The sequence below is a fragment of the Elephas maximus genome, chromosome 20, assembly GCF_024166365.1.
Source record: "Elephas maximus indicus isolate mEleMax1 chromosome 20, mEleMax1 primary haplotype, whole genome shotgun sequence".
Classification (NCBI taxonomy): domain Eukaryota; kingdom Metazoa; phylum Chordata; class Mammalia; order Proboscidea; family Elephantidae; genus Elephas; species Elephas maximus.
Genome location: NC_064838.1, coordinates 34425031 through 34450452, shown reverse-complemented (window position 1 = coordinate 34450452; position 25422 = coordinate 34425031). Strand labels below are relative to the sequence as shown.

General features: G+C 37.8%; 2 protein-coding genes across 14 annotated transcripts in view; both read right to left on the bottom strand.

Moving 5' to 3' along the window:
* Positions 1-7522, bottom strand: part of SETD5 (SET domain containing 5) — a 42498-nt gene extending 34976 nt beyond the window's left edge. For 2 of the 13 annotated variants that reach the window (XM_049863389.1, XM_049863394.1), the window contains exons 1-5: positions 7438-7522; positions 2561-2666; positions 2026-2234; positions 1629-1687; positions 909-1096 (exon numbers count right to left, since the gene is read on the bottom strand). In XM_049863389.1, coding sequence (XP_049719346.1) covers positions 909-1096; positions 1629-1687; positions 2026-2234; positions 2561-2666; positions 7438-7508 — 633 coding nt within the window. In that variant the 5' untranslated portion in view covers positions 7509-7522. The other 11 variants (XM_049863399.1, XM_049863400.1, XM_049863387.1 and 8 more) reach the window with 10 other exon arrangements.
* A 14-nt stretch (positions 7523-7536) lies between these two features.
* LOC126064388 (uncharacterized) overlaps positions 7537-25422 on the bottom strand; it is a 33765-nt gene continuing 15879 nt past the window's right edge. The window contains exons 4-5 of the mRNA XM_049863413.1: positions 10488-10546; positions 7537-7624 (exon numbers count right to left, since the gene is read on the bottom strand). Of these exons, the coding sequence (XP_049719370.1) occupies positions 10523-10546 (24 nt within the window). The 3' untranslated portion in view covers positions 7537-7624; positions 10488-10522. The remainder of the gene's footprint in view (positions 7625-10487; positions 10547-25422) is intronic.

Genomic DNA, 25422 nt, shown 5'->3' with positions numbered 1-25422 from the left:
CAAAAATGACAGTTATACCTATCTGAGACTACAACTAAGGCAAGAACTAGTGTTCTATTCTGTTCCCTTCTCTCTAGGTAACAAGTGCAATGGAATTCCCCAAACTATTATCAAGAATAGGGATAGCTCAAGGCCAATGAACTATGAGACTAACTCCAATATTTTCTATTGTGGAGCTATATCATTAACAGGGAAGAGCATGCATCACTTCAATCCTATGTGCAATCCTGACAATAAAAGAAAAAGTAAATAAAAAACTTTAAGTAAGGCTGTGGATTTATCAGTTTTTGAAATTAAGAAGGAAACAAAGACCAATCCCCTTAGCAAGGGGTGGGCAAGTCATCTAGGAGCAACAAAGTTGCTGTGATGGGGAAGAAAGAACACTAAACAGAAGAGGTTTCTCCTGGAGACTTTCAGGTTGAGAATACAGGAAAGTGATCACAACACTGAGGAAGCCTAGACCATTCAAGAGACATTTCCTGATTTTTTTTAAACAAGGGGGGAAAAAAAAAAACCAACCAACCCAATGACATGAGGTGGGCATGTAGCTATGACAAGAATTTCAAGTTGTACTTTGGGGCTGAGGAAGTGGGGAGTGGCTATGGGTAGTGGGAGCCTAGTCTGGAGGCTGCTGCACATATGGGCTTGTGCCATGTAAGGCCGGGATTTTATACCTGGGATGGGAGTTAGAGCAGAAGAAAGTTTGTGTGGGTGGTGATGGTACAGCATGGCAGAAGAAAGGCCGGTCTATGTATACATACACAGATTAGCCAATTTTTGCAACTAAACCCAAAGTCATCATTTGAACATCTGGATCAAACGTCTTAAAACATCTTTAGTGCACTGCTGCTCCAAAACTTGAGCTACTCCAGGCATATTTCTATTTAAGATACTTTTACCCTCCATACCTTGATTTTTTTCGTCTTTGGTGCTGCACGACCCTTTTCTGGACTCTTTTTCCGCTTCTTGGGTTTCGTTCTCCTAACCCGATTAACAGTTAAGGTGATGCTTGTAGGTGTGTGCTGTGTTGCTGTATACAACACAGTGGAAGGAGAAAGCTCCTCATCCCAGCTTTCCGTTGCACTGCTATCCCCACCTGCAAAAAAATGTGACTTCACAGTTATGTTCTACTAACAGCCTCAAAAATGCCTAAAGAGCAGTTTCTTCCTTTCGATCTGCCCCACACTTAGGAAGTCATTATTTCTACTATCAGCTCTATCACCTGCAGAACAACATAAATGACTACCATCCTTATGAAAAGGTCTTTTCCATGTATTTGTATTAAGCGTAGGCCCCATTCTACGTCATACTATTTCTCCCTTTGTATGCATAATCCCCACGCTCCACTGCCTCAATCTGTTTTTCATGCTAACAAGGAATGCTTTGATTGCTACAGGGCTAAGAAGTTGCTTCTGAATCTAACAATTCATAAAAAGAGACAAAGAGAAAAAAAAAAAAAGCAGTCTCCAAGAAAGAAGGTAAAACTATAGTGGTCACGAGAAGACTTCTGTTCCCATTAAAAGAGATGGGGGACCATGAGAACTTATAGGAGGGGGTTCCTGAAATGAACATTTAAACTACAAAATATTTACATGTCAAAACATGGGTCTAACCCATCTTCCACTCACCTGATATGTTGTCCTGCTTCCGCCGATGAAGTCTAATAACCTTCCCCCTGCTCATTCCCCTAAAGAGGGAAAATAAACTTAAAGTAGTCCTTCCAACAGCATGCAGCATGTCACAGCACACATGGGAGAAGTGTCTCTGCATATACTACCCCCTCCCTCCCACCTACCAAATGTTTCCAGGACATTAAATTTCATATCAAATTCAATAGCTTTAACATCAATGTCTCATTCCTTGTTGTCAGCAATTCTCACCTAGTGCAGAGAATTCGAGCCAAGGAGCACTAAGGAATCATCTACATTAACAAACACAAGAAAGAATACTTTGAGCTTTTCCCCACTAATAAGAAACCCTAATCCCAGCAACCCAGGCTTGAATTTAGAAGGAACATGATCTTACCTGCACTTGTCACAGTTGAGAAGGAAGCCATCCTGAGAAAGACCACAAGGACACCAGGTAGGAACAGTCTCTCCTTCAGAGTTCGGGCTGTCTCCACAGCGTTCTTCTACGGGCGACGGCAGGCCATTCAGGTCAGAACGAGGGATGATCGTCTGGACAGGGGGAGAAGCAGGAGGTGTCGGAGGAGGAGGGGCTCCGTAATTATGATCCTGAAAATAAGATTTTTTAAATCAACAGTGTCCAAACACTGGCCCCTCTCTCCCCTAAAGTATGGTACATATGGAAAGAAAGAAGAAAGTAGTACCCTTTGTTTTTTGGCTTCAACCAGCAAAGTGATAAAACAAAATGCCAAGGTCAACTGGGACATAAAAACAAGAACAATGATGCAGGGCTAGACGTCCGCTGGAGGCAGGGAAGTGCAAAAGGGGCAACTTCGTCATGCTGCATATAAACATTTCAAGAAAGTCACAATGTATAAGAATGGATTACACTCCAGGAAGATCACTGCTCTGGAGAGAAACAAATGCATACTCACAGCATAAGGCAGTCCTCGACACCCATGCCTCTGAGTGGTCCCATAATTATGAGTGGAATACACGCTCTTCTCATTAACTGCTGGACTAGCCTCCACAGATTCAGGGCTGCACAAAGGCGAAAAGCAATGCATGATAGCATAGCACCTAATCTTCCCTTAAACTAATACTTCACTTCCCATTCTAACCCCTCCTCTCTCCACAACCACCAGCCACTAGAATAAGAGAAAGAACTCAGTGGAACAGTCTGATTAACATAACTAAGCCTATAAATAACAGTGGGAGTGTTATTAAATGTGGATTTGTGTGTGACATGAAGCCAGTACAGGCAGATGTCTCAAGGCAGGCACCTGGGATACAAGGTGTCCCTAATGACAAACACAAACGTACCAGCTGAGCGGGGAGTTTCCCCTAGAGAAGCCACTCTGGGCTGGTTTAGACTCAGAACTATTCTTCTTAATTGGATCTCTTAATACTTCCATGAAACCTCACATGACATTTGCAGTGAGTGAGATGATGAAAGTGCCTTCTGTACTGCCCCAGGGACCAGGCCCTCTTCCATTCACTACCAAGACAGGATACCCTGAAGAAAGTACAGGTAAAAACAATGGCATCTTATATTTATCATACCTCTTATCTTGACGAACCCCCAAACACCTTTCGAAAATTAGAGTAATAATTTCTCATCCACCAATGACATGCAAGCATATCAAGGACATGATTATTTCACAGCTGCATGATAATACCACAGTACTCCAAAATAATCAAAACCATACTTGGAATTTATGTTGGTCTGGTGATAAGTAACAGTAGTAGCAGTTACCATTTTTAATTGTCCACTATTTGCTAGGTGCTTTATGTACATTGATTGATTTCATCTCTGCAGCCCCTAAACATGGTAAATACCAACCCATTATTACAAAAGGGAAAACTGAGGTTGTGAGATTCAGTGACTACCCCAAGGTCATACACTGATAGAGCCAGTATTTGAAACCATATTCGTCTGACTCCAAAGCCTGTGCTCTTTCCACTGTGCCTCTTGGTCTGGAAATTTTAAGAACATTCTACCTTTAAAAAAAATCATGAGACTTTAGTCACCAGGTTTAGTGAAAAGCTTGATTTAATTATCTTTTTGTACCTTCACTGAGTGGAACATAAACTGTTCAAACAATTTATTATTATAAAAGGATTATAAACATATTCAAACTTAGAAAATTTAGAAATGGAATGTAAGCCTTCACTAGATGATAAAAAGGCTTAGGCGGCGAAGGACAAATCCAAGTTTTTGAGAAATATAATTTCAACTCTGATTATTATCTGGTTGTTTTGGGGAATTCTGAAGGATAATTAAGGAATGCAACTATGCAACTTTTCAGAACTAAATAATATTCAAATTAACCAGAATAGAGATTCAGAAATTAGAAACTCCAAGGACTAGCATACCTCAACCTTAAAAGAGAACAATGAGTTTTTTTTTTTTAAGGGAATCAAATAATGCATACTGCTTGCTTCAAGTAATAAACATTTTTTCCTGCTTGGGATATACAATATACACTACTTGGCAGGGATAAAGTGTGCAGTTCAATGTTAGTTGAGAAGTGAGGGATAAAAGAAAGGTCTAAGATATGTATCCAACTCACCCAGTTATATGCTCCAAAACTGTGAGAAGGGATCTTATTAATAACAGCAAAGGTAATTTCTAGGTGAAGAAGAACTTTAGACACAGGAAAGTATTTTCTGTTAGTGAAGTGCATGCATTTTATTACTCAAAGAGTGTTTGCAAGATGGGAACTGGGGAGGTGGTGGTGGACAGGGCGGGGGCAGGGGGCATACATCAAGAATGCAGGTCAGTATTCTTGAGAAAAAGATGATCTGAACATGGCTCACTGAGAGGCAAACAGTTCTGAATATTAGGAAACAGGTGGGGTTTCCTAAATGAAACCAAAGGCAGACAAGCATTAATAAAATGAAGGCAGAATTTAGTTTCTATGATGGACAGTTAAGAAAAAGTAATTTTATACATTGTTAATTTACTAGATACATTTAACAAGTATTACAAAAAGCTGTACATATTTTACATGGGCGCTTTTGTACCACTAAACACATGGGGTGAAACATGACGGCAGTTATTAAAATGATTTTTTTGGGGGGGAGACCAGAGAAAGGAAAGTTGCATGAAATTAAAGATGGCCATGGAGATGGAGCTATGTTGGTTGTATCTTACCCATCTCCAAAACTGGGTTAATATGAACACATGCACTTCATGTGCAAGTCTAGGGAATAAAAATAAAATGTATATTGTGGAGGTTAACAGGCCATCCCATTGCACCATACTTTCTAGTTGAGCACAGCATTTAATATATTGCCATGCATGTCACATGTTAAAATTTTAGCTCGTATCTCTTGATGAAGAAACTCTGAAATTTCTATACCAGTCACTCATCAAATACAATAGCTACACATTGACAGGTAACTACAGGAAATCCTCTTATCTATATTTTAAAATATGAATCAAAAATTTGGAGTGTTAGGGCTGCATCTTTTTATTAGCCAACCATTTTATGCAAATGTAATTACAGCCTTTCTTTTCCTGTGTCTGAATTACTATGATAGCTGGACAAATACACAGAAGTCATGCTTACAACAGATACACTCCATCAATCGTGTTCTAAGTACAATATACAGCCTACTGCTATAATGCCACATCTTGGAAAATGTCTGAGATTCTGTTATGTCAGAGTAGTAAATTCAAAAAATTTTTGCTTCTACTGTTACATCTATAGGTTTTCCTAAAAATATACAAAAAACGCCTAAGCACAATGTCGCCATTAGATTTAAAATCCCATGAGGTAAGGTCTAGGTTTTTCACTTGGTTGTGGAGGGTGCCCTTAATACGAGGTTTAGTTTTAAGAGCACCTAGAAAAGTGGCATACTACGTGATGAAGCATTAACAAATCTCAGTAACAAGAGAATGGTACACGGGCTAATTGTTGATATTCTATTGTTTTGTAGAAATAATAAATGAATTAGGATCAGGAACTTGTCTGGAGATTATAGATGAAAATGTTTCAGGAAATCCTAGGATATGCTGAAGTTAACAGAAGTATTTCTGGCCTCCCTAGCAAAATTTATAGGCAGTTATCTCTATAACCCGGGGAAAATACTGGTTTTAAGAAGAGTAACTGCTTTAAGTCTTTTTCTTATCTACTAATCCAAAATGCACTAGTTTAATGTCATTGTTAAAATTTATCTTAAATATTAATGTTGTCTGCTACATAGTTTGTTAATCAATCCATATAGTGGGAGGTTAGTAGCTGACTTTATAAGAATCTATAAACAGTTGCTATATGACTGGCCTACCGAATAATGCCGGAAGATTTTTAAGTCCTTTACTTGGGAAATGGTTCTAAAATTCGAAGTCTCAAATCTTGTGGCATAACTAAATCTCTTTGGCATGCAAAAAACGAACAAGAAAAAAGCCCTGGCAAGAATACAACCCACCATTCCCCACTCCCCACCCTCTTTCCTTTTTACATGTGAATAAGCCCAAAAACTGCTTTTAATTCTAGACTACCCTAGAATATAATATACTACTTCCTAGGGTAGCTTTATTTTAAATCTTCCCCTTTAAGACACTCAGTAAACAGATAACTTATCTCAGGTGGCTCTGTGAAGAAATATACATGCTCTTTAATAATATTTGCAGTTTTAAGGAAGAAAACCACTATTAATCAGGGATGCAGTTGAACCCAGAGTTCTGGTACAGTTGCTTTGATGAAGGGAAAAGAATCCCCAGGGGCTGTAAAATTGGCAAGAGAAACAGGGGGAATTAGAGCAACACCCACCTCACTCAAGAAGTGGCTGTGGGATCAAGAGTCTGAACTGGACCTGAACATATTCAAAACACCAGGATTTTTCCAGCCCAGACCCTAATCCCTGGTACTGCCTGGAATAGACTTGGCTTCTGGGGGTGTGCTGCCCCCTAGGCCCCTTGGGTCTCTTTCGCTGGACTTTCACATCCTGGTGTAGTGTCACTTCGTCTTGAAAGGTAGGGGGCTTCCACTTCCTTTCTGTAAGCAAGGAAGATTGGGTACAAGGGAGGTAAAAGGACAAGAGGGGAATCTGTGAGCAGGGGCAATCTCGGACAACTTAAAAGAGAAGGGATACAAAAGGCTAAAAATTTAAAAACTGTGAATAATATATAAAGTTGTATAATGAAGGCCTACCTTCATTGCCATTTGGCATTTAAATTCTTCAAGAATTGAGTCTATTTTAGGGGTTGGGCTTTTCGACAAACTCTGAATTCCTAAAGCTGCTCTTTGCTGAAAAAAAAGTTTAGTACCACTGATTTTGAAGGTCCTCTTTCTAGGCAAGGAATATTATAAAAGAACATATGACACTGCTCTCCATGTTTTCTACCCCAAATGTTAGATGGTCTAAGTAACCTGCCCACATAAAGTTTAAGCCCCTTTATTCTACACAATTGAAAGTACATAGGAAGAGGCCTTCAAGGAAAATCAGTTGGACAGAACACACCTCCTTATCTCCCTCCATCAGGGTAATCATTAACTCTACAGAAGCAGGTAGTGACACCCGCCTTCCTTACCCTTCAAAAACAAATAAAAATGTAATCATTACTTTGCAAATTTAATTCCTATTAATCATTTACTCAGAAAACCCTCCCCAAAATCACTTTTCCTCCCCCTTCTAACTCCTTTTTTCCTCCAGTTTCTATGAGGGAAAAGGGAAAGGCCTAATGTCATTTACAATTTCCAGTGGGAGAGACTTTGGTTACTACATATTTATTATTAGATATCCATAAGAAAGTTGTCTCCAAACAAACTGACATAGAACCTACTATCTAGGAAGCAGCACTTACTCTGATCCAGCAGCCATATCTGAGTAGGATGTATCTGGTGTGGTGACTCCCAGAGGGACTGCAATGCTCATGACGTCCAACACAGCAGAGAGTGAAAATCACGGGGTCCAATTAATGGAGACAGACCACTCTGAGAGTGGGGGTGAGCTGCAGAGCCTCGACCACCATGTTACGGACATGAGGAATCCTGGCACAGAAAATGAAAATATCCAGTAACCAGATGGTTCTTTAAATTTATCCTAAATGTTGCTGAATCTTTCTTCCATTTTTCCCTCATTTTTGGGAAAGGAAAGCATTTAAGGATTAACTGTAAACCAAGTAAGCACAGGCTATACACACCGTCCTATGTTCACTAGATACTTTATTAATGTTTAACAAAGTGAGGTGAAGAGCAGTAATGCTTTTTCATTTCTATCTTTTCAGCCAAAAGGAAAACAACAGTCTGCCCAGTTTACTGATAAGTATATTCTACCCATTCTAACACTGCCCATCAAATAAAATATTTTGGCATCCTAGGATCTAACAAGCATTAAGATATAGAATGGTTACTAGAAACATCCTAGTTTACCTAAACTCCTTAACAATTCAAACTTTTTAACTGTGCCACAAATAAATGCAGTTTTATTAGTAGCCAATAATGCTATTTCTTCTAAATTAAATATTATAAGAGATCAATGTGCTATTTATATTTGATTGGATACACAGTTTCCTAGTGCCTTCATGTGTCACAGCACACTCTTATTTTAAACTGTAATTTTAGAGGAAGATGCAATTAAATTACCTGAACAACTGTATTTGCTGGGTACTATATCCTGCCAGATAGGATCAAAAACATAAACCACAAAGAGTACAGTTTCATGGGAAAGATGAGAGAATTTGTATGGACAGACAGTGAAGATACCCTGACTTGATGATCACAAACCAGTGGAATATGGGAACAAAAAGACTCGCAAACTACTCAAGTGTAAAAAAAGCCAAAAGTAGACTAAAAGATTTGGGGGTGTAGTGCAAAGAGAAAAACGTGTACTTTGTATGATTTTATGTTCTTGTATGTATGTTATTGTAAAAACCATGAAAACTTAAAGTAAGAAGCATTTTCTGTGGGAGGAAAAGTCAATGTGAGTGTTAAAGACCCAGGTTAATAAAAATTTTTGCAAAAAAGTGTAACAACAACAAAAAAAGCATGATTGATATACTGCTTCATGGAAGGCAAATAAGACAGTGGAAAAATGAAACAATTATTTATACTAAAAAACCTAAACAAAAATTATATAGTAATTTAATCAATCCATGGAATTAATACAAATTTTAAATGATAGACAATTTCAGACACTTTAATCTTACTCTGATATATGAAACAAATTAATGTGGATAAGAAAACTATGAATGGTAAATCAAGCAAAACTTAAAAAAAATGCATAAAGATAATATTAACATTTTTTGTGTCATTATTTCAGAATGCTAGAATGGTTATAAACCAAGCAGTTCTCCCTGGTACTTTAAGACTATGAAGGAGCTGGATCTCACCAAATGAATCTTGTTGTTAGGTGCTGTTGAGTCTGTTTCAACTCATAGCAACACTATAAACAACAGAACAAAACACTGCCCAGTCCTGCGCCATCCTCAAATTCAAACCTTAGTGTGGCAATGCACCTGGTTCCTACCCAACTAGAGGTGACATAGCGCTAGACTTTGCGGGGGCTGATATGCAAAGGAGGTCAAATCTTATCCATTACTTCCTCACAGCTCATAAAAAAGAAGTGACTGATATAATTTTCTGCCTTTGGGCTTATGTGTATAAATGCTTCCCTTCTCTAACAAAATATTCTGACCAAGGACACAATAGATGTTTCCAGGCAGAATGGGAGAAAAATGTAGACTAAACCTCAAATTCCTAAAAAAGGCCAGAGTTATTGGATCAGTAGAGACTAGAGGTTACCTGACATTATTGCCCTGATATACCCTTTAAATGTGGAACTGAGCCCATTCCTGGAGGTCACCTTTTAGCCAAATAATAGGCTGGCTCATAAAATAAACAATATCACCTGTGAGTACTGTGCTCCTTGAAGTAATCATCTATATGAGACCAAATGGTTAATACTGACCATAAAGCAAGAATAAGGAAGATAAGGGAGGAGGGGAGGAAAGCCAGATTAATGGAAATAGAACAACCCGACTAGAAATAATGAGAATGCTGTACACTGTGAAAAATGTAACCAGTGTGACTGAACAGTATGTACAGAAATTGTTAAACGGGAACCTAATTTGCTCTGTAAACATTCACCAAAAAAAAAAAAAAGTGGGCTTCTAGATAAAATACAACTTGGAAATAAATCTGAGTTGATAATTTTTTTCTGAGAATAATTTTTTTTAAAAAGCTATGCTAAAACAAAAGGTAATTATTTCCTTAATAAGTGATGATTTCTACATCTCCCAATGGAAGGAAACCCAACCCAGCCATTCTGGATAGTTGATAAACTTGAAGAAGCATTAAGTAGTTAACTATAAATTTGCCTTTCATGAATTCCTCCACTTTCCTTTTGTCTAGCTTTACATGACTCTTCCGCTCTTCTGATGAGGGCAATTATAGTGTGTTGCCTTGGCCATCTCATTCAAAACCATGCTTTCAGAATAATTTAAAAAAAAAAAAATTTTTTTTTTTTTAAAATAATGCAGCCCCTTAGTTCAAATTCTGATAACAAAATCAAATTTTTCATATAACTCTGAGAATAGTTCGTTCCCTAAATAACTCCCTGTGCAAGACATAGCTCTTAAAATATTAACTTAAGACCTTTTAACAAATCAACTATATCCAATATTACCTTATAATAACTCTAGTTTTATATCCCAAGACAACAAACTCCTAGTGTAAGTTATCCAGTTTAATAGCTATACTTTGTTTTGTCTACTGCCGTAGTTCCAATACCCAGAACAGTGGCTGACACACTTGCTGTATGAATGTATGATCATCGTTATCTCAACATGATTTTAGTATTCATTAAAATGCAAAAAATAAAACAGAAATTAAAAGAATTCTTTGGCTCAGTCACCTTTTTATAGACCTTTGAATATGAAGTCCCAACAATTATCCGCCAGTAGCTCTGAAGACCTAGAAGAAGTTGAGATAGAAATTAGTATAGAAATAACACTGATAGACACAAAGAACAGAATGCCATAGAAATATTATGTATTTAACGATAATTTTTCTTTACATTGCCTTATTCACCATCCTATGTTCCATCCAGTTCTGTATCTTTGTGCTTAACCCTTTATAGCCTATTTCCCTGAAAAGCCTAATTAAAGGGCGGGGACGGAAATTATCTTCTGACTTAAGAAACAGTAAATATCTTATTATGTCAACTGGCTAGGTCCCTAGGTGGCGCAAAACTAAAAGCTGGCGGTTTGAACCAACCCAGCAGCCTGGCTATCTGCTTCCTTTAAGATTACAATCAAAACAACAAAACAAAAACAAAAAAACCTGGTATAGAGCAGTTCTACTCTGTAACACATGGGGTCACCTTGAGTTGTAATTGACTACAACTAACAATATATCACTGGCTAATCCTTTCCTTCCACTTCAAGTTGGAGTTCTCTCCCACTTCCCAAGGGATCCCCCCCCTTTTTTTTCTCTCTCCAGGAACATCTTCCCAAATTCACAGGTTTTTCTTTAATTGAGTATCAATGTACTCTCCGCCTGAAGAGGGCCTATCATCATCTGTTAAAGTACAAGTCCATATTATTCCTTTCTTTTCCTTTACTCCATACCACCCATCCTCTTGTTCTACTACAGAAAAAGGGTAACAAGAAGTCAATTCTATCTGTGGTCAACGGCATAATGAAAACATGCTGAAAATGGAGCCTCAATTCACCTACCATCCAAAAAGGAAAGGATAACAGGTGACAGAACTTTAAAGGAAAAATGGTCAATTCTCCTTAAGTTTTCAGTATTTTCTCCAAAACGTCATTAGTTATTAACGCTTGAAATGTCAGTATATCATATACAAGAAAAGACCTGTTAGTGGGATTCTAGTTACCTAGCATTACACACACACACACACACACACACAAACCAAAGCCGTTGCCATCGAGTCGATTTCAACTTATTCTAGCTCTTATCAAACCCGTTGCTGTCAAGTGGATTCTGACTCACAGCAAACCTACACGGCAGAGCAGAACTACCCCATAGGGTTTCCAAGGAGTGGCTGCTGGATTCAAACTGCTAAACTTTTGGTTAACAGCCAAGCTCTTAACCACTGCGCCACCAGGGCTCCTACCAAGCATTAGAATTATTATGTTGATGTTTTATGGATTACCAGTTTTTAAAAAATTGAAAAAACAAGCTCTTCTTTAAAGCAATTTTAAGATGTTCAAAATTATAAAAATAAAAGGTATGAAAGCAATAAAATAAAGCAAAAAAGAAAAATAAACCAAAGGAAGACACAGACTCATCCTTTAGCAACGGCAAAAAAAAAAAAAAGGTTAAAAAAGAACAGGAGGAAAAGAGATAAAATTATACGGGTATACAAAGGGGGAAAATGAATATATCAGAATTTCAGTTTTATATTTATCTATTTCCAGACTAATGCAGCAGAATCCACAGGAACATTAGGAACTCTGGGATTCAGAAGCAGAACCAGCCAATCTCCCAGTTACTGAGCGCTCTTTAGAGGAGTCACCATTCACATACAGTTTCTTGGTGAAACTGTAAGAGAACATGCCATACAACATAAAAAGAACCTGCCAGAAATGGTATATAATTATCTGTCTTTTTAACTGGGCTCAAGAACAGCCAATAGTCTCTGTAACTCTGACGGTCTCTTCTCTATGACTTGCTGAAAGCACAAGACCCGTGTGATCTGTCTGGTCACTCTCAGAAAAGACAAACAAAAACTGTTTTAAGAACAATTCCAACAGAGATTTCAGAGAAAGAAATTGCATCAGCCAGGTGAGCCGGAAGCAGCTGGGAGACAAGAGTCTAATAAACAGCCAATCCAATGAAAGAAATTCAGAACAAGTCTGCTTCAGTAATCCTGTGAAGAGGACTGGCAGGAAGAGGAGTGCCGCTTCAGAAAGAGAACAGGCCTCATATGCTTCAGACAGTCTTTGTACTGAGGCTGTGGACCTTGGCCATTCTCCCAGAAATGATGCAATCTCGATGAACAAGATCTGCTGCCAGAGAAACAATTGTTAACAGCCTATGCAGACAGCAACTCACCAAGGCACGATCTCTGATCAACTCTCTCCATAAACCACTGAAAACCCAAAACCAAACCCACTGCCATCGAGTCAATTTCGACTCATAGTGACCCTTGTAGGAAAGAGAAGAACTGCCCCGTAGGGTTTCCAAGGCATAAATCTTTACAGAAGCAGAGCAGACTGACTGCCACATGTTTCTCCCATGGAGCAGCTGGTGGGTTCGAACCACCGACCTTTCAGTTAGCAACCGAATGCTTTTAATCACTGCGCCACCAGGGCTCCTTCCATAAACCACCAAACAAAACCACAAGAACTCCAAAATTCTCTTCCTCAATTTCAGTCTCTGACAAAACACATTAATAGTTATATACATACGAACGAACCATTTTCCCGAAATGTCCCCTTTAATTCCTTTGTCTTTACAGTACCTATCATCCATCACTAAATTTTTAAAGAATATGTAAGACGCTGAGAGTATGTTTGCTTTTATGAAGAATACAATTCTTCGTGCATACTAACAGCAAACTATTTACACTGAAGTTTTACACTGATTTTCAATATATTAAATATTGACATGAATTAAAGAAAAAATCTATTATTGCTCAGGTGACATAAAAGGTAGGCTGAACAGTATCATCAAATATGTTACTTACAACGTCCACTTTTCTCAAGGGCAATAATATTACTTCAGATCTTACAACAGAGACAACGATTATTTTCATCATATTAGCCACAACGTACTATTTAGAATTCAATTTAAAAATAACTTGATTTAAAAATCCTTCCTACAACCCTCATCTTCTAAGCCTGGTTTCTCTCTCACTCTTCACCCTTTATCGTAGTGCCTGAGTATCAGGTTATTCACACAGATTTCTTCCTTTTGAAAGAAATAACCCTGAACTGGGATTTACTAAAAGAATGTGAGTATCTAAGACATCTCTGAAATCTGTATATTCTGCCTAAAAGACTACCCCTTCTATATTTATACTACTAAAGAATGAAAATTAACAGACATATAGAACAATTCTGAAGCACTTACAAGATCTTTTAACAGGTCAATAAATGAATAAATTTAACTTAGTTAAGAGCAGAGAAAAATTTCTGAAAAATTTTCAACAAGGATTAAAACAAGAGCTATTAAGATTCAATTTCTGAACCGAATTATTCCAAAATCTGTTATTCATGTAGAGCTGAATTTATTCTTAAATACGTTTATACTTCTTTAATTTCTTTTGAGTGACTTTACAAAACTGTAAAATAAGGGAATGGGGAAGAGTACTAGAAGGTTTTTTTGTATGATTACTACCCTCAACTTAAGTTTTAAATCACAGAACAGCTCAAAATGCAATAAATATTATGAATGTATTTTACTAACATGATCAAACTTGTTTGAGAACTAATATGGTGGCTGCATTCCATCTCCAACCCAAATTGAAACACCTGAATTAAAAATACTACGGTTGTACTCTGCTTTTCACCTTGGGAGAAGAGAAAGTATGTTAGGAAAAAGTGATATTCTGTCACTTAAGTTTGGTGGCCCATGAAAATTATATATATGAATCTTACATTCCTCAAAGTCAAACGTTCACTGGATTTCTTCCTGCTCCAAATTTCTAACCAGTTTAGGCAATTCACTTAAGGTCTCAAAGTCTCAGTTTTTTGTAGAAAAAATACCTGCCCTGCTGACTCAGAGGTGTACCTGGACTAGCTTTTGTAGCAAATTAAGAGTTTTAATGACTCCTTGCCCCCTTAAGTATATGTGGAGAAAGAGGAGCTGTTGTTAATAACTTGAATATGGCTGAAAATTATTTTCACTCTTCTCTTAAAAGTGTATAGTTCAAATTTGTTACAGCAGATAATGTAAGTACTATAAGAAATACAAACATTGGAAAATAAAAAAATGAACTCTAGAAGAAGAGAAATTGCTCAAAGGTCCTGTACAAAGTTCAAGTTATCGTAACAGGATTAGTTAGGTTTACAATCTGAAGCAAGTTAAACTAGACAAAGAAGCTAGGAGGCATTGAGGGCTAAAGAGGAAGAAGAAAAGGGAGAAACACTGACCGGAGTAAGCATTAAAAGATATTAAAGAAACATCATGATCTAGTAACTTAGAGCCAAAATAAAGTTTTCCTTTTCTCCCACCCTCATCTCCTGCAGCACTAATTTCTCCTCTGGCTCCCCTGACTAATTTATACTTTATTTAGGGCTTGAGGGGTAGGGCCCCAACTCATGGTGACCCCGCGCAGAACAAAACTAAATACTGCCAGGCCCTGTGCCATCCGCATCATCAACTGTGGATTGAACGATTGTGATCCATAGGATTTTCACTGACTTTCAGAAGGAGATCGCCGGCCTCTATTCCTAGTCTGTCTCAGTCTGGAAACTCCACTGAAACCTGTTCAGCATCATAGCAACATGCAAGCCTCCACTGACCGATGGGTGGTGGTTGCACATGAGGTGCACTGGCTGAGAACTGAAAGCAGGTGTCCCACATGGAAGGCAAGAATTCTAACACTGACACAATAAACTGATGTATATAAAGATTTGAAGTGTTTAAAGTTCAATTAAAAAAAATTTTATTTTAGTCCAGACTAAGAATTTCTTTCCTGACAAAACTTTTCACTGGGTATTTGAAGTTAACTTTCATTTTAGGGTTTTCTTTAAGAATATACAGAGACTCTTCTAAGGAAAGGACTTTATTAAGAAAGAATTAAAACTATTTAAAACTTTGTAAGAAAATTCAGCCTTCCCATCACAAACCTGAATGTTTGTAGCTGTGTAAAGTGGCCTTAACTGTCTGGAGGGTGGTTTGGGATCAGTAACAAACATGCTCACAGCATTCTAGTAGTTCTACTTCTAGGATATTCAAATATTCAAAATAGTGAATGTGATGGAGGCTAAGGCTACTCAGAAGTAGTTGGATGGGGCGGGGGGAGAGGGTAGGATAATAGCACATGCCATGAATATTGAAATTAAATACTATGATCCAAAGTTATTTCACCATTTCCCATCTGTCAGTTTGTCCTACTATGGTGGCTTCTGTGTTGCTGTCATGCTGGAAGCTATGCCACTGGTATTTCAAATAGCAGCAAGGTCACCCATGTAGGGCAGGTTTCAGCAGAGCTTTCAGACTAAGACTAGGAAGAAAGGCTTGGTTATCTACTCCCCCCAAAATTAGCCAGTGCAAATTTATGGTTCACAACAGATTACTGTCTGACCTGTTTGCCTTGGACACGCCATCAAGAGGAGTCAATTGCTGGAAGAGGACATCATGTTTGGTGAAGTTATACTCTCAAGGCTTTTGAAAAGTTCTGTCCTACTGTGTTTTGAGGCTCAGAGTATGCTTTAGAGGCCTCTTCCAGTCATGTAGATTTATCATACTACACAGAAAGAGAGCCTCTCATACACTGGACTCTATTTGTTCAGACCTTTTTTATTTTCAAATCCTGAAACAGGAACAACGTTTACTTACTCCAGATAAAGTGTTATGCACATTTATGAGGCATTAATACCTGTACACTTTGAATAGTTCAGGCAAAACTTCTCCATCTGTTAAGAAACTTAGTTTTACGGTTTAGAGTTTAATTCATTATTTTACAGATGAAGAAAAAGAGCTACAAAAAGATTAAGTAACTTGTAAGAAGTCACACACATAGCAGTGGAGTTCAGAAGACAGAAAGTTTAAGATTTTAATGTATACCTCCTATTTATTACAGCAATTACTACTTTAGATAGCAGCTTCTAAATTAAAACTACTAAAAAAAAAATTAAGCACTAAATATCTGTGCTATATTAACAAACAGGCATAGATTAAAATTCCTGGCTCTCTCAGGATTTATAATATCTAGATTTGCCACTTTTTCCCTCCCTTCATTTATTCCAACAAATACAAAGTGACTACCTATCACCACGAGCATTATATTAAGTGCTATTTTAAGATGTTTCTCTTAAAGTAGGAGAAAGCAGGTCATTCGCAAAGTCTTTAGGTGTATCTATAGGGTTGCTATGAGTTGGAATAAACTCGATGGCAATGGGTTTGTTTGTTTTTAGGTATACCTATTGTTACGGATTGAACTGTGTCCCTCCAAAATGTGTATCAACTTGGCTAGGTGATGATACCCAGTACTGTGTGACTGTCTACCATTTTGTCATCTGATGTGATTTTCCTATGTGTTATAAATCCTACCTCTATGATGCCAATGAGGTAGGATTAGAAGCAGCTATGTTAATGAGGCAGGACTCAATCTACAAGATTAGATTGTATTTTTAGTCAACCTCTTTTGAGACAGAAAAGAGAGAAGGAAGCAGAGAGATAGTGGGAACTCATACCACCAAGGAAGCAGTGTCAGGAGCAGAATGTGTCCTTCGAACTCTGGGTGCTTGTGCTGAGAAGCTCCTAGACCGGGGGAAGACTGATGACAAGGACCTTCCCCCAGAACCAACAGAGAGAAAAAAGCCTTCCCCTAAAGCCTGGCACCCTGAATTTGGACTTCTAGCTTCCCAGACAGTGAGAGAACAAACTTCTGTTTGCTAAAGCCACCCACTTGTGGTATCTGTTATAGTAGCACTAAGGTAACTAAGACACCTATGTTCTAAGTGTTGCATCTTCACCACCATGAAGGCAAAAAAGAAAGAAAGAAAAAAAATCCCAGAGTGTCTTTACAATTAGTCAAATTTTTAAGAGAAAACAACATTCCCTCCCTCAAAATGGGGTGGGCGGGGGGGAAGGGGACAACAACCCAAACCACTCTATGTTTTACCAATGACACAGAAAACTTTCTTACAGATATATTCTTTTATAAACCCCTTAAGCTGTTTAGACAAAGTTTATCATCAGTCTCATGGAAAATCCTACTGAAGGCCAACAGACAGCAAGAACTCTCAGAACACAGAAAAACCTGACCATACATGTTCGGTGATCACCTGGCAGACCAGGTGGCTAAATATATAGCAGTGAAGAAATTAAAAGCTTAATGATTTGCAGTAAGGTTCTCTCCTCCACCAATGGCTGTATCTTTAATTTATTATTATAATAATAATAAAAGCTTGTTATAAAAACATGCAAACATTACAAAAGCAAAAAAAAAAAAAAAAAAAAAACAGGTGGAATCTCCATGCAACTCCACCTTCCTTCCACAAAGATAAGTGATAACCCTACTATTCTGTAACCTGCTTTTTTAATTTGGCAACAGGTTTTGGACCCCTTTCTATATGGTTATGCACAAACTTACTTCTTACTCTTAAATTATGGGACAGTATTCCATGAATTTATTATAATTTAAATCAATCTTCTGCAGGTGGATGTTTGGATAATCACCAGTTTTCTGTAATATAAGCAATGCTACACTGAATCGTCATGTACATATGCCTTTCTTCATACATGTGTACGAACATTTCCCTAGGATAAATTCCTACAAGCAGACTTAGTAGAATGGCACGGGCATAGTTATTAGGGATGCCAAACCACCCTCCAGAAAGTTAAGACCATTTTACACGTCTACAAACATTCAAGTTCATGGTGGGAAGGTTAAATTTTCTTGTAAAGTTTAAGGTAATTTCAATTCTAACTGTCCTCATACAATCCTTTCCTTAGAAAATTCTCCATATTCTTAAAACACTAAAACGCAAGTTAACTTCAAATTTGCAACAATTACGTGATACACTTTTACAACTACTGATTACCCTCTCAGCGGGAGGCCTGGTGGTGCAGTGGTTAAGCACTCGGTTGCTAACCGAAAGGTCGGTGGCTTGAACCCACCAGCTGCTCTTCCTAAGAAACATGTGGCAGTCTGCTTCTGTGAACATTTACAGCCTTGGAAACCCTATGGGGCAGTTCTACCCTGTCCTACAGGGTCACTATGAGTGGGCTTACCCTCTAAAACTCATATATACCTTGGTTGCTATTTCACTGGGTTTGGGCTAGGTTACTTCAAACTCCTTGGCCTGAGGTCTCATGACATATACAGAACACTTCAGTGAACAGCAGCCAAGTATACTTTCTTTTCCAATGCACATGGAACATTCTCCAGAATAGACCTCATATTTTAGGCCACAAAGCAAGCCTTAACAGAATCCAAAACACTGAAATATGAAAAAACATCTTTTCTGATCATAAAGCCATAAAATAAATAAATAATAGAATAAACAAGGGAAAAAAAAAATCAAATATATGGGAACTGAACAATACCTTGCTCAAAAACTACCGGGTTATAGAAGAAACCAAGGATGGGATAAAGAAATTCAGAGAATCAAATGAGAATGAAAACATATCCAGAACCTTTGGGACACAGCAAAAGCAAATGCCCAGAGGTCAATTTATAGCAATAAATGCACACTTCCAAAAAGAAGAGCTAAAATCAAAACATTAACCCTACAACTTGAACAAACAGAGAGAGCAGCAAAAGAAGCCCTCACGTACCAGAAGAAAGGAAATAATAAAAATCAGAGCAGAAATAAATGGAACAGAGAATAGGAAAACAACTTAAAGAGTCAACAAGACTAAAAACTGGTTCTTTGAAAAGATCAACAAAATTCATAAACTACTGGCTAAACTAACAAAAGAAAAACAGGAGTAAGCAAATAGGAAATGAGATAGTCCATATCACAACAGACCCAAATGAAATTACAATAGTAACAGAATACTATGAAAAAGTGTACTCCAAGAAATTTGAAAACCTAGAAGAAATAGACAAATTTTTAGGAACACATTACCTACCTAAACTAACACAAACCAAGGTAGAGAAACTAAATAAACCTATAAAAAAAAGAAAAGATTGAAGAGGTAATTGGAAAAAAAAAAAAAAAACTTTCAACAAAAAAAAAAAGCCCTGGCCCTGACGGCTTCACTGGAGAATTCTATCAAACATTTAGAGAAGAGTTGACACCAGTACTACTAAGGGCATTTCAGAGCATAGAAAAGGATGGAATACTCCTGAACTCATTCTATGAAGCCAGCATAACCCTGATACCAAAGCCAGATAAAGCAAACACAAACTCCTTGGCCTGAATGGAATAAGACCTTCTTGTTGATTAGCTATTAACCTGTTTCCTCTCCTTCAAAATTTTGTTCACATTGTATATTCTGTTTCATATGCTTTTTAAATCCTAAAAAAAAAAACAAAACCAGAGGAAACTATGGTCCCTACTAGCTTCAATCAATAACTCATGGTCAATCTTATTTTATCTATAATCTTTCCCCTCCTCCAGTGTTATTTTATAGCAAACCCCAGAAATATTAGCAAGCATATTGCATCTGCTGAGTGGAGTTATCCTTTGTTTATCATTAACAGGTGTACAAGATATTTTGCTTATCATAGTGATAGGTGGTGGTGATAGGGAGAGGCCATTTTTCTTTTACAAAGATGGATAAAATACTAAATGCAATCCACCGAATGCTAGATCTGCTGAGTAATGTTTAGGTTTTATAACTACATACTGTAGCTATTAAAAATGTCTTAATCACTGAAAGGTCTCAGAAACAGGTAATCAGTATAAAAAATTACTTTTATGACTTGAGTTTTTTTGATAATAAAATTTACTGTGTTCTTGAGAACGCAAATTTCTTCTTATAGCAGAGCTAACTGCAATACGGAGTCCTGGTGGCCCAGCGGTTAAGCGATTGGCTGATAACTGAAAAGTTGGCAGTGTGAATCCAGCAGCTGCTCCCTGGAAATCCTACAGGGCAGTTCTGTGAGTGGGAATTCGCCATGGGTTTAACTGCAAATATGCACATGATCCACAGCTGTGACACAGCATTCCTATATGTATGTCAATATAAAAAAATGGATAAAACACAGGGAAGAGAAACACACCAAAGTGGGTACAGTGAGTATGATATTCCACAAACCTGTGTACTGCTAAAGACAAGTGCTGATTACATCACACAAGTGATGGCTCACAGCTGAGGCTAGTGACCAGCTGTTCTCATTTTTAGTGAGTGGTCTCTTAGAGTACCAGGAGGAATGTCTTAAGAGTAGTTACAATCTTTCTCCACTGAGGCCCATTTTTCAGTGGAAAAATAACTCTGTAATAACAATGAGTGTCACTGAACACAAACCTTGGCATGTGTATAGATGATTCCTACTTGAACCACAATGCATACTTATCTTAAAGTCCAGTTACTGGAAAATACGCCCAAATGGTTATGAAATACACACCCCTGCACATTCTTGTATCAAACTACTTACTCACTATAAGCTATATTAATAGCAATAAAAACTTAAATTAACAGTAATAGAAAAAATGACCAATTCAATCAAATATACATTGTTAGGTTTTGCTTAGTAACCTGTATTTACTCATACAGAAGGTCACTGAGAGAAATAAGATCTTTGGAATGGTGCGTGCATTATTTCCCTAGAAGCCCACGAGAACCAACATCTGTGGGCCAGCTACTGGCTTGTTTTGAGATCCAGGTACTTCAACAGTTCTTATCATCCAAGGCATCAAAAAAACTTATGGAGAAAGCAAAACTTCAGAGATTTAAATATGAAAAATGATTTTAAAATCTTGACAGAGATGCTCACCTTTAATATAGTTTCAGTAAACATTTCTTCTGTATTTGGACTGAAATTCTCACGCCAGTAATTAATACTTATAATAAACTGGCCCCAGGACTTCGACAAAATAGTGTTTTTTAGTTAATGAATACAATTTGCTTAGTAAGCTTCTCCAAAATCTCACGCAAAATATAATCACAACCTAACAACAAAAAGACAAATAAGAAAGTGGGCAAAGGACTGGAAAAGACATTTCACCAGAAAGGACATTCAAATGGCCACCAAACACATGAAAAGATGCTCAGCGTCATCAGCCATCCCCCAAAAAACCAAACCAGTTGCCACCGAGTTGATTCTGGCTCAAAGCAACCCTGGCGGACAGAACTGAACTGCCCCATAGGGTTTCCAGAGCTGTGATATTTATGAAAGAAGACTGCCACCTCTTTCTCCCATAAAGCAGCTGGTGGGTGTGAATCACCAACCTTTCAGTTAAAAGCCAAGGGCTTTTTAACTACTGAGCCGCCAGAGCTCCTTCATTAACCATAAAAGAGATGCAAATCAAAACCATAATGAGATACTATTTCACTCCCACTAGGATGGCTAAGATTAAAAAAAAAAAAAAGAAAAGAAAAAATATTGGTAAGGATGTGGGAAAATTGGAACCCTTATCCACTGATACTTGAGAATGCAAAATGGGACAGCCATTGTGAAAAACAAAGTGGTGGTTCCTCAAAAAACTAAAAACGGAGCTACCATATGACACAGTTCCACTCCTAGGTATATACCCGAAAGGCCTGAAAGCAGGGACTCAGAGACTTGTACACCAATGTTCACTGCAGCACTATGTACAAGAGCCAAAAAGGTGGAAACAACCTAAATGCCCATTAACAGGTGAATGAGTAAACAAAATGTGGTACATAAACACAATGGAATACTACTCAGCCAGTAGGAGAAATGAAGTCTTGACACATGCTATAATATGGATGGAGCTTGAAGACATCATGCTGAGTGATATAAGTCAATCGCAAAAGGACAAATATGGCATGACCTCACTTGTAGAAAAAGACAAGAAAAGGCAAATATCTAGAAACCAAAGTTCATTAGTGGTTACCAGGAGCAGGAACGAGGGGTGAAGAGTACTGAGTTTCAGTTTATGGAGATGGCAAAATCACACCAATTAAGGGTAGGGTTGCACAGCCGATTACTGTTAAGCACTGATAGATATATAGGTAGTCCCTGACTTATGATGGGGTTCTGTTCCACCGACTCCGTTGTAAGTTGGTTCTAACGTTAAGTCGAGTACTTTTTTTTTTTTTTTAAGTCTTCATTATTACTGGTCTTCTATTATCAGTACCTTTATAAAGTATTTCTAAATGGTTTGTCTTTGGGGGTTGGAAACATTACATATAAACATTGATGAGTTAACATCTGAGAATGACAACGCTGGCATGGTACATGCTGAACACTGTAGTATACATTATTAACAGGAAGATGTACAAAAAAAAACCCCAAACCAAAAAGCAGAGGTCTAATAGAATACGTTGTAAGTTGGGGTCTACCTGTATTTACAACAGCAACAACAAAAGAGTAGCTGCTGAGGCTGCTTATGTACAACCAAACACCTCATGGGATTTGGTAACTCGGTTTGGAGGTTTACAGTCATGGTTTCATAGGACATCCCAGTTAACTGGCGTAATAATGTATTTAGTGCCTCTGTTCCACTTCCTAGTTCAATGTGAAGTGGCCTGGGGTCTTAAGAGCTTGCAAGCAGCCATCCAAGGCTCAACAACTTGTCTCTCTTCACCTGCAGCGACAGAGAAAGAGTCAGGAATAGGAGGATATGGAATGTGTGGCTAACCGCCTCCTTGAGCAACTGCTTCCTTTGCCAAGAGATCAGAAGAACTGGATAGTGCCCGGCTACCATTACTGAACATTTTGGTCAAAGAGTCTATAGAAGATTCTTTATCAATGGGGAAAATGCAGAACAGAATTTCAAATTCTCATGGACTCCAGACTTTCTGAAGCCATGGAGGCTGAATGAACTCTTGAAACTATTGCCCTGAGGTAAGTTTTAAACTTTCAAACAAAAATATCCCTTCTTGGAATCTTCTTAAAACCAAACAACAGGTTACCTTAACTAGTAAAAAATGTCTCCCTTCAGCATTGTACTTTTTTAAGGACTATCTATATGGGATCAAATTGACAACAGCAACTCAAAAGATTAGACAGAATTTTAGAGAGCAGTGAGTTAATGGGGGAAGAACAACTCAGAGGAGGAAGGTGAAAATGGTTGCAGAACTCTAAGAACGTAACCAATGTCACTTAATTTTACATGTAGAAATTGTTGAACTGGTGTTTTGCTGTATATATTCTAAAATACATACAGTGTAAATAAAATCACAACCATGACATTGTTAGTTGTTGTTCAGCTGCCCCCAACTCATGGCGACCCCACACGCCATAGAAAGAAATGCTGTCTGGTCCTGTACCATCCTTCAGACCACTGTGAGCCACAGGGTTTTTACTGGCTAGTTTTCGGAGGCAGATTGCCAGGCCTGTCTTCCTAGTCCAGCTCAATCTAGGAAGTGCTGCTGAAACTTTAGAATCAAAGCAACACTGCAAGCCTCCACTAACAGACTGGTGGTGGCTGCACATGAGGTGCACTGGCTGGCAGTTGAACTAGGTCTCCGCATACAAGGTGAAAATTCTACCACTGAAATTCTGCTCGTTATTTTATCATCTCCTTTAATCACCTCTGTTGCCTTCCTGTTTATATCAGAGTTTGTCATCTCTCTCAATGTGTGTAACCCTAAGCAAATCCTACAATTCTAACACTGAATACCTGTTGCCATCGAGTTGATTCTGACTCACAGTAAGGAGCAGCTGGAGGATTTGAACTAACAACCTTTTAGTTAGCAGCCAAACTCTTAACCACTGCGCTACCAGTGCTCCAACAATGAATAGTGTGGAATAAAACACAAAGTATCTTAGGATTTTTTCATCTATGTGTTACTTTACTTTTTGTTAAAACATCTTTTATTTACAAACTTACTTTTTCTTGAATAAAATATTTCCAAATGTTGAACATTACTGTTCTTGAATACTGGCTTTCCTTGCCCAATATTTGGTAATCAATACAAAAACATACTTAAAAAAAAATGATAAGCTATTCTCCTGTATCTATTATACCCACTGTGATTGAGTCGATTCCGACTCACAGCAACCCTATAGGACAGAGTAGAAATGCCCTACCAAGTTTACAAGGAGTGGTTGGTGGGTTCGAACTGCCAACCTTTTCAACAGCAGTCGAATGTAGTGGTTCCCAATCTTCTGGGATTAAAGAATTGTTTCTTAAAAGTGTAAAAAATGTTTATTTGTTGATCAGCATAATACAGTAAAAAATACATATGAATTTGGTAACATGTTAGATCCTTGGCAACTGGGGCCCCTGGCTCACAAACAGGAAACCAGTGTCCAAGAATAATAATTACAGAGGACTGACAATACTTCTGCACACATACTCGTGAATTTCTATCAATCCTGCTTTAGTGAACTGCTCAAAGGATGCAACATTTGCCTTCATCTCTTCTTTGAGGGGATCTGGAATAAATATTTGGCTAGGAACCTATTACCATACAAAACGCTAATCTGCAAATAAAAAAGTTCTAAAGACAAATGTTTAGGAACTTCTTGCCACCATTCCTTATTCTCCTGAAATACAATTTTTTTAAGGAAGTCTTACCGGATACCTCTGTTGTTGTTAGTTGCCCCTGAGTCAATTCTGACTCATGGTGATCCCATGTGCGCAGAATAGGACTGCTCCATAGGGTTTTTAAGACTGTGTGACCTTTTTGGAAGCAGGTTACCAGGCCTGTTTCTGAGAGACCTCTGGGTGGGTTCAAACTGTCAATCTTTTGGCTAGTAGTTGAGCGCTTAATGGCTTGCACCACCCAGGGCGCCTCCTGACACTTCTGGATCTGCTATGAATGCCTTCCTTTAAACAAATTTCCTTGAAAGTATTTTCCTTTTGGAAAAAGAAAAAAATTATTGAGCCTACCAATCACAGTTGAGTGTGCATCTATGCCAAGCTGACACAAATTAAGTCTGAATAGAGGCTTCAATCTCTAGTAGCAAAATTATTTGAATTTTGAAAAATAAAAACTTAATTAACAGATTATTTCTTTATGATAAGAAAACAACTGTTTTCATAGGTAGGTTTCATGGTGATCTGCTTCTTCGCCTAATAGTAGTCACCCTATTTTTCTGTAAATTGGAAATATATGACAGTAAC